The sequence below is a fragment of the Danio rerio genome, chromosome 5 (assembly GCF_049306965.1).
Source record: "Danio rerio strain Tuebingen ecotype United States chromosome 5, GRCz12tu, whole genome shotgun sequence".
Taxonomy (NCBI): domain Eukaryota; kingdom Metazoa; phylum Chordata; class Actinopteri; order Cypriniformes; family Danionidae; genus Danio; species Danio rerio.
Genome location: NC_133180.1, coordinates 25,468,193 through 25,484,048, shown reverse-complemented (window position 1 = coordinate 25,484,048; position 15,856 = coordinate 25,468,193). Strand labels below are relative to the sequence as shown.

The following is a 15,856-nucleotide window of genomic DNA, read 5'->3' as shown; positions in this document are numbered from 1 at the left end:
AGTACCTAAATGTCACCAGTGGTGTAAAGTAACAAATTGCAAATACTCAAATTACTGTGAGTAGTATTGCTCAGAAATTGTAATTTACTAAGCAGTTTTTAAAAAGTGTACTTTAACTTTCCCTTGAGTACATCTATAGTGCTGTATCGGTGCTTTTACTCCTGTACTTTCCTTCCATCTGCAGTCACTACTTCATGTTTTCTTGTCTATGGGGATTAGAAAAATCAGTCCTGTGATTCCTGTCCAATCAATTCGCACATAGAATTTAAATCGTATCATAATGAACTACCTCAAGACATGGGCGATTTACTTTTTGGAAACATTCAGAGTGTCTAAGAAGATGTTCAAAATCATAAGCATTGACCCAGAGACTGTTTTGATGCATGTCACTGATGAAAAAATGACAGATGCTTACTGTATGAAGACCGAAATGGCCTTAAACACTTGTCAGATTGATTTTGTACTCCAATGTCGCGGGGGCGCTGCATTTTGTTTGGAAATGAAAATCAGTTGACGTCAGAACTCAGTGCCAAGCCGCTGTCAGTGTCCAACGTCCAACCTGAAATTAACCATATATCAATGTCTAATGATGTTACAGCTTGACGTTGTGTGGACGTTACCACTATGACATTTATCTGATGTTGGATTTTGGTTGCCATACCTGACGAATAAATGTCAGTATTTTACGTCAATATGATGTTGGTTTAAGATGTTGGCTTGAAATTGGATTTTGGTCACTTTCTAACACAACCTGAATCAACAAAATGTCCACGTCATTTGATGTTGTTATTTTGACATCAAAATAACATTGTCCTTGGACACTGGCTAGACATTGAAGTTTGGTGACCTGACATCATGACCTAAATCTAACCTAATATTATTGTCTTATGAATTTGTGTGCCTGCTGGGCAAACTAAATGCACTACAGAATGTTACGTTTACACACCCACAAATTGCATGTACATGCATCAGCCTTTTCCAGTGTAATACTCACTACTATTAAGTACTTTTGATAGGTTACTTTGAGTATTATTTACAACCGATGCTTTTACTCTTCTTGCACTACATTTTTAGGCAAGTAATGGTATTTTTACCCAAGTATGATTTTTCAGTTCTTCTTCCACCACTGAAAGTCACTGTTGAATCAAAATGCACCTAGACAATAATTGTAAAGTCACCGCTTTTTCATTTTAGATAAGTTGTTGATTGTCAGAAATGTGTAAATTACTATTTTTGAAATCGCAAGGAAATTGCTGACAGAGAAAGTAGCCACTGTGTACATATGGCGCACAGCATGTCTTGTACAGATTCCCCTTGTTTTCTGATGTGCCTGTTATATAAAATCACAGAGATACAAATTAAGTTGAAACTATGTTATCGTTCAAAAGAAGAATATTCATACTGACAATTGATTGCAAAAACAGCACAATTTAAAAGGTTGAATACTTTCATTCATTTAGCATGCAATAAATGGATCAGAAGTGGCATGTGCATGTTTACAACCCTTAGGAAAGTACCTTAATTAGAAAAGTACCTAAAAAACACACCCGAGCCAAAGGCAACTTAAAAACAAAAGCCTTCACATTTTCTTGAGAAAATCTTCTTTGAATATAGAAGTGTAAACATGACACATCTTGTAAATTATAAATAAAACAATTTTGAACATGCACATTTAAGAAGACTGCTTCATATTATAATATTTGTTTATTGATAATATGCGTTTCCTAGTACTGGGTTGTGGCTGGAAGGGCATCCGCTGTGTAAAGCATGCTGGAATAGTTGGTAGTTCATTTCACAGTGGCGACCTCTGAAATAGAGACTAAGCCGAAGGAAAATTAATCAATAATATTAATATTGATCTTTGGTTTTTATTACTTTAATATTTTTTCTGTACAAAAAGAAATATCAATACTGACCAAATGGCTAAACTAAATAGACATAGAGAGAAAATTGTAATAAAACAAAAGAAAACCAATTCATAGAATGACTTCATGCATGTTTGAATATGAAAGTGTGCCATCTCTGTGAGGGAAGAACTGAAGCTTGAAGCGTTATGACTGGAGCACATGCATGATAGCATGTTTGTACGGTTGTTTTGTCTGAAGAGATCCCTCAGGGTGTCTGCCATTTGCTCACACTGACCTAGTTAACTCAACACAAGTAATAACACTGCTCATGCACTGTACCTCAAAAGTGATCTGCATCTTCAGGCAACAGTGCACATGCACACAAATAAACACACACAGTGACACACATACAGATTATTGCAAGGAGATTTGAGCAAATCCCAGGTGACATTGTCCTGTCATCCATCCCCTTGTTGTCCAGTTAATGACTCCACCTTGTGTTAGAAAACGATTATGACAACCTTACAATGGGAGATCGTCCTGCCTAATAATGCAAGTGATAGCATGGTCTCGCATGACTGTAAATGTTCTTATTTGTCATTATTTTAATGGTAATGGGAAAGTTATAATGTAAGTATCATTTTTCTTTTTTTTACAATTGCTCAAAAACAAAACGTTTAACCATAACTGGAAACACCTTGTTGTTCAATAATATACACAACTCTTAAAATGACAACAGACATTTCCTAAAATTCTGAAGTTTCAAAAAGTGCTTCATTATTTCCATCAGATAGCGGGAAATACTTGTTGTCGTCAGTGTTTCCAAGTGCAGCAAGGGCATTGTATAACTGCACCATGAACAGCTTGCTGGTTTACCTTGGCCGTGTGCCTCGGTTTCCTTAGTCTGACTAATGAAGCAGGCCAAGCGTCAGAGCAGCACACTTTAACACTTGCACTCCCAGACCTGCAGGTGAGACAGGTTGGATTACTGCAGATTAGGATAATCTCAGGCCCCAGGTCTGTCACTTCAGAAACAGGTCAGCAAACGGTTTATGGAGGTTACATTACAGAAGAAGGATGCCAGGTGATGTGTATCTCACTTTCTTGGCTAAGTAAGAACGTGTACTTGAATAAAATTAAATAAAACATCCTAAAATATTCCACTTTTCTAAAGAGGATCTTAGGATCCGTATGTTATTGTAGCTAGCCGCTTTTCCACTATTGTGCCGAATCTTTCTAAGAACACTTCGGTACGGTTACGGTTGTTTCTCCACTGAGCCTGGAACGGCGCGGCACGATTACAAACTGTTCTCGGCCCGAAATAATTTATAAGCTATATCTTTATTAGAGAAAGTGCCCTCTCACTTTTGACAAGGCCTGTCCAAAAATATATTTCTGCCACTTTAAATACACTATTATTGTTGCCTTATCATTGTTTAATTTTCTGTTATGTTCAGAGATTTTAATATATTATTTATTTCCCCTCCAATCATTTTCAATTATCACATTACATTTTGGTCATTTTCCCTCTAAATAAAATTTAGCTGCACAACATACCTCTAAATAAATAAGGTTTCTGACATATGTAGCCTACCTATATTTAGCAACCCTATTTGATTGAGCGGCAAAACAGTGTTGATCACAAAGTTGCTTTCGCTTTTATGAACATGAAAAAACTAGTTTCAGCTATTATTTAAATTTAATTAGTAATGTTTCAAAGAGCTTTGTCGCAGCACGACAGTGGAAAATTAAACCGTATCCGTGCTGTCTGGCCCAGTTTGGCACGGAATGGAACGGTTCAGCATAAAGAACGATTCAGCACAATAGTGGAAAAGCGGCTAAAGTTTCAGGATTGATTTTGAAGTAGGTTTTATTCTTATGCAGTCTCTGTGTATTGTTTCATTGTACATAAACTAGTCTTTAAAATTAAAGAAAAGAATGACAGTAGCTATGTTTCCACCCAGAAATGTGAATTAAATATATGTACAAAACTGGAATATCATGCGAATAAAAAGACATGCGAATAAAGAAGCATTTTCATCCAATGAGTCAAAGAGAACAAAATCATTAAAAAAAGTTAACTTTCTGATTAACTGGCACCAAATATCAAGAATAAAAAAAGAATTTGCTGCGGTAGGAGAATTTGTGTGAATCTTCTCTTTAAATAATAAATGACTTGCATCTCAGAAGACGATGCTGACATGCAATAAATGTGTGGTGAGACGTAGAGCACAAACATATGCCCATATTTATTTATGCACATTTTGTAAATTTATGTGCATCTTGGCATTTCCAACAACCGTTTTTTTTTATGCGAATGTCAAAAATGTGCATAAAAATAGGTGGATGAAAACATAGCAATTGATACTTTTATTTTTAAAAGTTAATTTTTTTTGTATTTCACGTATGTGAAAAAGGTGTGTGCACATGTTTGATAATGCCAGAGGCAAGTAATCCCTACCTCTATGGTAGTTTCTCTAATATTGAAGAAAATGGCTTCTAAGGATACAGCCCTGCATGTGGCTCTCAGCAGGTCTGTTGAATGACAAGTATTACAGAAAACCATGAATGTTATTCATACAAGATTTCTGAAAGTTGATGTGACACTGAAGACTAGAGTAATGACAGCTGAATTTCAATCAGAAGAATAAATCTAAATTAATTTAAATGGTTTTAATATTTGACAACATTGACAAGTTTTTTATCACTTTTTTTATCACATTCACTTTATTTTTGTTGGGAAAAAATGCAACTTTCGTAAGCACAGAAGATAAGCATAACATTATTCAGTGGATGCATGGTTTGAACTTGATTATGTTTAATTTCATATGTGGCCATATCTAAGTTGTTCTCTTTTCTTTCACACAGAAATAAGGAATCTCTTCTTCCAGCCCGCAGGCTTTCAGGAGACAGTGACTCTTCTACTGCTTCTTCTAAAGGAGGAAGCACAGGAGGAGGCCGCTTCTCTCTGGGTACACGGCATGCACATGCAGATGAGGTGGTTCTGCTGGTGAACCGAAAAGAGGGAAAACATGTTATTGAACGTCCTGGAGGGGCAGCACAGATTCCAGCCCTGAGAACCCCTCAGACCCGTGCACGCAGTGCTTCCAGAGAGCGCCCTGCACAGCAGGCCAGTACAATCCTGAAACCTAGTCCACCTCAGGGCCTAGCAGAGGTACATCGAACACCCCATACAGAAAGAGGCAGATCTTTGGGGCCTGATGGTCCACGAAAACTGCAGACGCCACGCTCCCTTAGCCAGGGTAAGACACCTAGAGGTAGACTGGGTGATGTCAGTCCTGGATCATCTCCCCGCCGCAAAGACCCTCATCCTCTTTCCATAGATCGAAGAGAGGAACTAAGACCCAAGCACGTGCCGACAGCTTCCCCAAAATTAAGTGGAAGTATGCCTAGAAGACAAGCAAATTCCTCAGGCTCAAACTCACCTGCGAAGGGCTGCACTAGTGGAAGTCCTGCGAAAAAAGGAATGGTCATGCCAAGGCCTCCTGCTCCTCGGTCACCATCCTCTGGAAGCCGGAAGTTACTTCCCCCTGTCACACAACCAGGACGGCGATCCCCACATTCTTCTCCCCGTTCAAGTCATCATCCACCACGCTCCCCTCGATCTGCTCATAATTCAAGATCTATAGGAAGAGACCAAAGAGTTTGGGCAAATCCGCACAACCAACAGCAGGAGAGCCAGGAGGACAGCAGCATATTTAGTTTACACCTGTTGCCAAGTCTTGACCCTCAAAGGGAGCAAGACCTGTATCGCAGCTTTGAGGCAGAGTTTCTTGCCAATACGCAACAAGCTAAGGCTGGGCACGGTAAAGCATCTGCTGGAAGGGAGATGAGGTCACTACAGCTCCCTGGCTCTCAACAAGCTTTAGGGGTACTCCCAAACTCTTCTGGTGACACTAACGTTACAGACTCTGCTTACTCTTCTTCTAACTCTTCAACGTCTTCTCTTAATGTTGGAGGTAAAGTGGGAGTCCTGCCTGATTTGCGAGAGTCTAAACGGACTAATTCTCGTACCTGTGCACTCGAAGACCCTCCTGCCCTTCTGCATAGCCAGATTCGTGGAGGCCTCACTAACGGGGGGATGATGGAAGGAGAGCGATGGGGTGGCAGAAGCGGTCTCCGTAAGCTCCCAGCCATCTCCAGCTCCATAGAGGAAGGGGAGACCTCAAATCCAGGCTTATCAAGGTCAGTGTGCCACCCCAAAGACATCAATGGCAGCCTTCCTTTGACTGAGGTACCAATGGAGAGCCAAGAGGAACTGGTGGAATGGCCTGGGTTGGAGGCAGACGTGCCACAATGTGAACATCACCCGGACCTGCCATATGACAATGCTGACCAGCCTCTACCTGAATCATTTCCCTCCCCTCCACCCCCTGTTGATGACTGTTCCTATCAGGACTCTTCCAGTGAAAGCTCCTCCATGTGCTTAAGTCTGAGTGAGCCTCCATCTGAGGGCTCCTGCACTCCTCCTCGGCCACTGGCCAATGGGGATGCGGATGGCACAGTTGTCCTCCGTGCCAAGAAAAGTCAAAAGAAGGCAGAGAGAGTCCCGTCCATCTACAAGCTCAAGCTGCGTCCACGGATACGACCTCGCACTGACAACAGACCCGATAACAGCCCATCACGCATCCCTACGCCTGTACGGTATGCAAATCATTGTCATCAGTCTCCTGCCAACTCGTCTCCCCTCCAGACGCCCCCACAGTCCCCACGAATAAACAATCACCAACCCTCACACAAAGCCCTGCATCAGGCTATCGCTGACCTCATCCAACCCCAACAGCGGTCTACAGCTATGGGTTCTAGGGAGTGTGCTTATTCTTCAGAGTCCAGCCTGGATAATGAGGCCTGGATGTCGTGAAGCGTTCTGTGTTCCCTCACTCAGCTGATTTACAGTCAGAATAAAAAGAGGAGCGGCAAAAAAGCACATTCGTGAGACTAGGAGACTTGAATGCACATCTGATTGTTGTGTAAAACATGTAGCAGGATGCTGGAACCATCACTGTCATTTCACTGGAGACATTTGCCCTGAAGTGGCTAAGAACATTACCAATGCCATTTTTGACATCTTGGACCAACATAGCCTGTATTTAAGTAAATCAAAATGCTCCATGCACCATCTGAGCCATAGGTCTCAAACTCAAAAAAAATAATAATAATAATAAACTCAAACCACAGCTCTGCTCAGTTTTGCTCCAACCCTAATCAAACACAGCTGATCCATCTGATCAAGGTGTTCAAGCCTCGTTTAAACACTCGATTGTTTGGATCAGCTGTGTTTAAATAGGGTTGAACTGAAACTGTGTAGAGCTGTGACCCTCCAGGAATTGTGTTTGAGATCTATGATCTGCTATGTTCAGATTTGTTCATTGGGTCATTGTTCCTTCTTTGAGTTTTTAGTTTGACAATGGAAATCACTGCAATTCCCATTTAGGGATATATGTGTTTAATGCTTCATTTTGATTTTCTCATGAGCTGTTCCATGAGAACAAATTTTAGCTATTTTTCCATTTAGGATCGTAACAAATTGTATTTCCATCAGGGAATTGTAATATACAGAATATACTGTATACTGTCAGACATAAAGGTAAAGGAGCTGTCACTGAGGCAGTACCTTTTCAAAAGATAGATATTTGTAGCTAAAGAATCCACATTGGTACCTCAAAGGGGCATATTAGTACCCAAGTGTACATAAAACGTACCTATGAGGTACCAATATGAACTCTTCAGGTACAAATTTGTACCCCTTGAAAGGTACAGCTCCAAGGACAGCTCCTGTACCTTTATTTCTGAGAGTGTATAGTAAAAAGAAAGAGCTATAAAATCCACAGGGCAAAAAAATAATCATGGCTGAATAATTTTGGTGTAAAAAAACACTTAAATGATATTTCAGCCATGTGAAATCTGTATTGGAAATACTGTAAAATACCTAAATCTTTAGCCAAGGCTAAATAGGATTGCATATCAACTTGTTACAATTCTCAAGATATTATAATTCATACATTGTCTGCTTAACTTCAACATCGGCAAACAAGAAAAAATTGTATTTGTGTAACATGTTCTGTACAAAATAATTGATTAATGTGTACATTTATTATATGTAATATATGTTCAGTTGCTTTAATGTGTGGTAGTAAATTTAAATTCATTAATGGAATTTAATTAATTGAACTAATGTAAAAAAAAAAAAAAGTATGCTGTTTATTTCAGTATGGTAATTCTGCCTTAGCTATGCAATGTTGCTATTGAATGTTGCCTTGACAAATTTTCTTGCCTTAAAGTAAGAATGAGAAGTGTAAAGTATGGTCAAATCTGTTAGCGTGTGAGGGAATGTGTTCAACTGAATGGATCTTCTGTTTTGACCCGTTGTAAACTGTGAGACAATCGCGATTTAAAGGAGTAACACCTGATCCTGTTTGTTGTTTTTTTTCAGCAGCTGGTTAAATTTGAAGATATTACTTGATTTATCTACAAGTGAGAAATGATGAAGGATGTTAAACGAAAGATAGTGCCATATTGTCCATCAATAGGTTTTTCCAAAAATGGAAATCAAAACTTATGGATAGAAAATGGAAATTGTTAAGGAAATCAAATGAATCCAAAGCTGTTTATAAAGTAGTTGTCGTGGTATCAGACCAATTTCTTTTAAAGTCTATGTCGCCACCAAGTGGTTGAGCGGTTAAACAGCTTGACAAAAATATCGTCACTAGCAAAGTTTGATTGACCTGAATCGACAGTATGAACGTGAGTTATCATAAATTATCTGTGTGTGTGTGTGTGTTTATTTCAAACACATTTGTTCTGACAGAGCATTGCATATTATAGGGGAAAAACATCGACTACTTTTATAAATTACACTACACACACAGTGCTTTGGCAGTGGATTGTTTATTTATATCAAGTAAGTTATTAGGCCTTGGTGATTGAATTGTTTTCTAATAAAGGGATGACGTATGTTTCTGAATGAATGAATGAACTGTTTACTTCTGGTATGTTTTCTTGTGGAGGATTTCTATCGGCGTGTATTAATGAGCTCAAGTGTTGTTTTGAAAGATTTTCTGATGTTTGCTGTTCCATTGAATCAAAAAGGGGTCAGAATAGTGAATGGGAATTCATTACAGTATTATTATTATTATTGTTTTATTTTTCGCCTAACTGACTGCAATCATTACTGTTAGCATGGCTGTCAAAATTCCACAACACCTCCTGTATGAAATAACGCAATAGAATTCATCACTACACATTGTTTTTACATTTGTTGCCATTTAAACATCTGATGTGACACTTTAGGATGTTAAATTTCATCCCGAGGATTATATATAAGGACAGTCGAGCTTTCTGCCAACTTATATTGATAGCTGCTGTGCCTAAATCTTACTTTAGAACACATAAACACTACAGACTATTTAATCTTTAACTGCCATACACTTGTACAGTAAACCCATTTTGAGATCCATTTGTAACCATTCTGCTTTGCTTTTACAAGACAATGAACAATTACTGAAAGATGATTTGGACTGTTTAAATAATTTATTGCATGGATGGGTTCTCTGTTTCTTTATCATTATTGGTGTCAGGATTGTGTAGATTCACGTTTTATTTACTTGAGCAAACCCATCTGCGTTAGGAGAATATGATGTTCAGATGTGATCTACAAAATGCATGTTGAATCTATAGTCATGCTCTGGTTTCATGAAAAGGTTGTTGGATGGTTTTAAATCTGAATGTTGGTGGTTTTACTTTTCACGTCTATTTTTTTATTTTTTTTGGCTGATTGTTTTTTTTTTTAATGTTGACAATGAAATGTAAGGTCTTGACATTGTGGAATTTGTCTGTGTTGAATAGCAATATTGCAAGACCAACATTCCACTGTTCTTTGAAAACCAATTGCTGTTAATTTAATTCTTGTAATTAAAATGTTTTGGATGAAACCATTTGTATTGTGCTTGACTTCATTTTTTGTGTGTCGAATTGGGGAAGAAAATATGATGGCTGTAATAATTTATTATAATAATATTTATTGTAAATAGGTTGTATTATGCTAATACCATGATCATTTAGAGAACATTTTATAATTGGAAAAAAACATTAATTCATTCATTTTCCTTCGGCTTTGTCTTTTATTCATCAGAGGTCGCCACAGTAGATTGAACCGCCTTATCCAGCACTTGTTTTACAAAACAGATGCCCTTCCAGCTGGTACCCAGTACTGGAAAACATCCATACACACTCATTTACACATACACACACACTCACACACACACACACTACAGCCAATTTAGTTTATTCAATTCACCTATACTGCATCTTTAGACTTGTGGGCAAACCGGAGCACCTGGATCAAACCCACACGAACACAGAGAGAACATGCAAATTCCTCACAGAAATGTCAACTGACCTTCTTACTGTGAGTCGAAAGTGCTAACCACTGAGCCACCATGTCGCTCTTGGAAGAAAACATGTTGAAACAAAACTGAAATATGAATTTGAAAATGTATATCCATTTAATTCTGATTATGTTTTAATCTTGGCTCCTTGAATTCACTAAAACATATGACTCTGATCATTCAGTCATTTATTTTCTTTTCGGAGAATTTTTTTTTGTTTTTATCACTACTACTATGTGATTTGTTTTCATATTTAATGTAAACATCACAAGTGCTTTGTCAATACATATGTAACATTTGTCATGCTAATACAGCAAGTTTGAATTGAATTAAGAGAGAGGGACGTTTACTAAACTTTCATCCAGGCCTAAATACATTTTGAAAGAATCTAATACAAATAACTTGTGTAAGTTAGTAATATTGTGATTGGTAAATCACAATTTACAGGAATCATAATATAAATATAAACATTTACCAATAACATTCATTCATTTTCTTTTCGGCTTTATCCCTTTATTAATCCGGGCGCAGTAGGTAGTGCTGTCGCCTCACAGCAAGAAGGTCGCTGGGTCGCTGGTTCGAACCTCGGCTCAGTTGGCGTTTCTGTGTGGTGTTTGCATGTTCTTCCTGCCTTCCCGTGGGTTTTCTTCCGGGTGCTCCGGTTTCCCCAGTCCAAAGACAGGTGGTACAGGTGAATTGAGTAGGCTAAATTGTCCGTAGTGTATGAGAGTGTGTGTGAATGTGTGTGTGTGGATGTTCCCCAGAGATGGGTTGCGTCTGAAGGGGGAATCTACTGCGTAAAAACTTGCTGGATTAGTTGGTGGTTCATTCCGCTGTGACGACCCTGGATTAATAAAGGGACTAAGCCGACAAGAAAATGAACGACTGAATGCCCTTCCAGTCGCCTGCAACCCATCTCTGGGAAACATCTACACACACACATTCACACTCATACACTACAGACAATTTAGCATTTTGATGCAGGGAGAACATGCAAACTCCACACAGAAATGCCAACTGAATCAGCCGAGGCTCAACCCAGCGACCTTTTTGCTGAGGCGACAGCACTACCTACTGCGCCACTGCGTCACCCATTTACCAAGAACAATATTATAAAAATACAAGAAGAAACCGTTCGTTTTCAGTTATACAGCACAATGCACTATTTTGAAACACCAAATATTTGAAACACCAAAATACCAAATAAGCTGTCAAGATCATCTATACAGCCTACTTATAATAATTTAAATCAACCAAGATTCTTTCTTGTAGCCTACCTAAAAACTTTTCATTATTTTTATCCGAGTTTAGCCTTTCCTATTACAAAATGAAACATTTGCCAATGTAATCTTCTCTTGTTAACATATTTTAAACCAGGAATAAACAAACCAGGAATAAACAAATAAACTGTGGAAAACGTTTCACCACATTTTAAAAGAAAATATTACATAAGAACCAAAATAAAGGCTTTAACCTATTACAATTAGCAAATGCTGACAAAGAGAGATTTGAGCTGAAGAGAGAGAGCATCAGCAGAGAGTCAGCTGGTGGACAAAACTTGTCAGAATGATTATGAATCATTTAAATGAATGTCAGCATGCACTGGGGTGGATTGCTACAGAGTGTGACGCAGCTGGGATGAGAATCAGCACCTCCAAGTCTGAGGCCATGGTGCTCCACCGGAAAAAGGTGGTTTGCCATCTCCAGATTGGAGGACAGTCCTTACCCCAGGTGGAGGAGTTCAAGCATCTTGGGGTTTTGTTCAAGGGTGAGGGAAGGATGGAACGTGAGATTGACAGGCGGATTGGTGCAGCGGCAGCAGTAATGCGGTCAGTGTATCGGTCTGATGTGGTAAAGAAGGAGCTGAGCCGAAAGGCAAAGCTCTTGATTTACCAGTCAATCTACGTTCCTACTCTCACCTATATGGTTATGAGCTGTGGGTCATGACCTAAAGGACAAGATCTCAGATACAAGTGGCCGAAATGAGTTTCCTTCGCAAGGTGGCAGGGCGCACCCTTATAGATAGGGTGAGTAGCTCTGACACTTGGGAGGAGCTCGGAGTAGAGCCGCTGCTCCTCCACATCGAGAGAGGACAGCTGAGGGGGCTCGGGCATTTGTTTCGGATGCCTACTGAATGCCTACCTATAGGGAGGTGTTCTAGGCTTGTCCCACCTGGAGGAGACCCAGGGAAAGACCCAGGACATGCTTGAGGGAATATGTCTCTCGGCTGGCCTAGGAACGCCTCAGGATTCCCCAGGAGGAGCTGGAGGAAGTGTCTGGGGAGAGCGAAGCCTGGGGTTCTGTTCTAAGACAGAGGTAAAGTTGGTGTTATATTCACATTTGTTTATTTAGAACTCCCTATATTGTTTACCATGTTACTTTGAATATTCGATCGGAATTAGCATGCAAGTATGACTTGAAAACAACATTAACACTGTTTATTTGACTGTGAACAATGATGAACTTTGATAGTCATTGGCTGCTAATTTGATTTCGCTGTTTAGAGTTTGCAAATAATACTAAATATAATTAAAAATATTGAATGATTAAATGAATGTAGGGCTACAGTTGTTTATTGTATTTTATCTTGTTTTATTGTAATACTGTTTTTCCCTCTTTCATTATCTTTTTAATCCTAATATTATTTTTATGTGTTTTTTATGTATTTATCAAATTATTCTCCTGTATATATATATATATATATATATATATATATATATATATATATATATATATATATATATATATATATATATATATATGCATGCTTTATTTAAAATAATTACTTTACAATTTTTTTAATTCTTCATGTAATCTGCAATGCTTTATCAATACTTGACAAGTCATGCCAATGAAGCTCTTTTGAATTGAACTGAATTAAAAACAACAGGTTTACATTTGCAGCCATTCTGTAATGATTAATACGTACATTAAAACAAAGCTAACGGCATACCAATCGGTAGTTTGCAGTATCTTATACCTGTAGATAGTCGTGCATTTAACAGAGTGTGTAATATGAGCTGAAAACTCCTCAATGAAAACGGAAGACGGAAGTGTGAATCATATGATGACAAAACATGTAAGGTGGGAGGGAAGGAAGAAGGCCGACTTGTACACACTCACTCTTCACTTCGGTAAGCAGCGTTTCTGTGTTTAACTGAGGTACTGTGACTCGTCTCCGTTTATGTGTGGCTTTGGCGTTGAGGGCTTGGACAGCAATACAGTCCGCGAGATTAAAGGCTTAACAGTGCGCTCTCATAAGCCCTGATTAAGAAGGTCATGAAGCTTTAGCTCTGGAGCCGTTAGCATTCGGCTAGCAGACCCGTCGAGCATCTACATCTCCGCGAGCAGGTTCATTCATCGGACAAAAATGGAGTGGGCAAGTCAGCTTTGTGTGAGTTGAGGTCCATTTCGCTCGTGTAGTTAGACGAAGGGGTCGTAGACAGTTTAGGCTTTCGAAATTGGTTTGAAAATGGCGTAATAAACGTGTTTTGCTGGTTAGCTCTGGCTTCACCTGCAGCGAAGCGGTTGTGGTTTGTGTGACTGTCACCTGCTGCATCACAGTTGTGCCACGTACATTTTAACCAGTTTGATGTTACGGTTTAAAGATCCCAGCTTTTATGATGTTTCTGGTGGTTTAGTTTGTGCTTGACAGCTTTCTGACAGTTGACAGTTACTTTATCTGCACTGCTCCTGATAGGACGCCGCCTCACACGTTGAGAGAGAGATTATCAATTATTGTCAACCGGATGGAATGGCTGGAGTATTTATGGATATATACATATGTGTGTTTTTAAACTCTTTGCTATGTGCTTTACATTTGAGTCCAACTATTGATTATACAACCTTTTGGCTTGAAGGGATAGTTCACCCTAAAATGGATATTTACTCACTATTCACTCACCCTCAAGTGGTTCCAAATTTGTATGAGTTTCTTTTTTCTGTTGAACACAAAAGAAGATATTTTGAAGAATGTTATAAGCTGGTAACCATTGACTTCCATTGTAGGAAAAACAAATACTATGGATTCAAGTTAATGGTTTACAAAACATACTTCAAAATATCTTGATGACAGAATTTTCAGTTTGGGGTGAACTATCCCTTTAATGTTAGTTTTCAGTGCTAGGCATTCCTACATATTTGCAGATGGCTCTTTAGCCATCAGTTGTTGTAAAGTTCACGTTTTTGTTAATAAATCTGTGGTCTTCATAGAATGTTGCAGCCATTCCAAATTTCATTTAAAACAGCATTTGTTCGTTTTGAAAGTTCAGAAGAACAGTTATTTATTTATTTGTTATAGAAACATTTTATCTTGACTGCTTTTCCAAAACTGTTGTACCTAGTTTTACTGCTAACGTTACTTTTAATCAGTTTAATGCTGAATATGCAATAACTGATAAAATGTTGAATTTCTAATAATAATTTCTGCAGAAACTTTTGTTCATGGCATCTTTTTTTAAATATGTGTTTAGACGGTGTAGTGAATTTTGTATGTTTTAGTAATCAAATACCACAGCAGCTCTTGATTAATAATGTATGCATGCTAAGAGTTTAGTGTACTGACAGTGCTGCCTTTAAGCTTGTTGCACACTGTATGATTTATAATAGTGCTTTTACATTGTTGCTCATCCTATATCTTCTCGTCTTGCTAAGCAGTTTCAGTTTTCATTAATGGCATTATGGAGTACTGTCAACACTTGTTAAAAATGTACACATGCAAGAAGGCTCATCTGGAGTTTTACAGCAGTCCTTGATGCATTCAGTTACAGTGCTCTGCGTTCTCATGCAGAATTTAAGTGGCACTTAGCAAACTCAAACAACCTCTGGGATTATCTTTAATAATAGCTTGTCTTGAACAGAAATATGAGGGGGGAAATCAAGATAGGTGGTCCAACAATGAATCAATTTTAACTTTCTTCAAGAAAAAAATATTTAGTTTTTAGTTATCCAAAATTAGAAAATTCTGTTATTAATTTTTCACCCTCAACATGTTTCAATAGACTGAGAAAAATATTTAATGTTCTAAACACAATTTAGGATATTTTAGATGAAATCCTAGAGCTGTCTTTTCCCCTATAGACAGCAACAGTTTTGAGATGTTCAAAATCTAGAAAATGAACTGAGCAATTCCATACTGATGTCAATCTTACCATGAAAAAAATTTTTCACCAATATACAGAAACCGTTTTTACATTTTTGTGCAACCATTTTACATTACTTAAAAATACTCAAAAATGTCTGTCATTGTTTTCAAACTATTATATTTGATTTACCAAAGTCACAAAATTGCAATTTCACTTCTGTCACATCCATAATGAAGCTTCCCCTTATAAATGCAAAAATGTCAAATAAAATAAAAGCAATCATTTTGTTCTATATAAAGCAAACTCTTATCCTTTTGATTAGCATTGTTTCTTTTGGGTTGTGCAGTTTAATTTACAGGTTTTCTACAAAGTATGTTGTATACTGTAAACTTGCTAACTTTTTTGGTCGCATCCACAACGTATGTTTATTTTTCTCATTTAAAACAAAACATGTTTACAGATTGATATTTTTCTGATATCTTAACTCTGTGGTTAGTTGTTTTGGAATATATAAACA

General features: G+C 38.0%; 2 protein-coding genes across 17 annotated transcripts in view; both read left to right on the top strand.

Moving 5' to 3' along the window:
* Nucleotides 1-9,802, top strand: part of gas2l1 (growth arrest-specific 2 like 1) — a 53,434-nt gene extending 43,632 nt beyond the window's left edge. Inside the window, exon 5 of the mRNA XM_695912.10 lies at nt 4,716-9,802. Coding sequence (XP_701004.4) covers nt 4,716-6,729 — 2,014 coding nt within the window. The 3' untranslated portion in view covers nt 6,730-9,802. The remainder of the gene's footprint in view (nt 1-4,715) is intronic.
* A 3,531-nt stretch (nt 9,803-13,333) lies between these two features.
* Nucleotides 13,334-15,856, top strand: part of ap1b1 (adaptor related protein complex 1 subunit beta 1) — a 56,412-nt gene continuing 53,889 nt past the window's right edge. For 8 of the 16 annotated variants that reach the window (XM_005165168.5, XM_073950647.1, XM_068221234.2 and 5 more), the window contains exon 1: nt 13,337-13,649. In XM_005165168.5, the coding sequence (XP_005165225.1) occupies nt 13,626-13,649 (24 nt within the window). In that variant the 5' untranslated portion in view covers nt 13,337-13,625. Of the gene's footprint in view, nt 13,650-15,856 lie in introns of all 16 variants that reach the window. The other 8 variants (XM_073950649.1, XM_073950641.1, XM_073950646.1 and 5 more) reach the window with 2 other exon arrangements.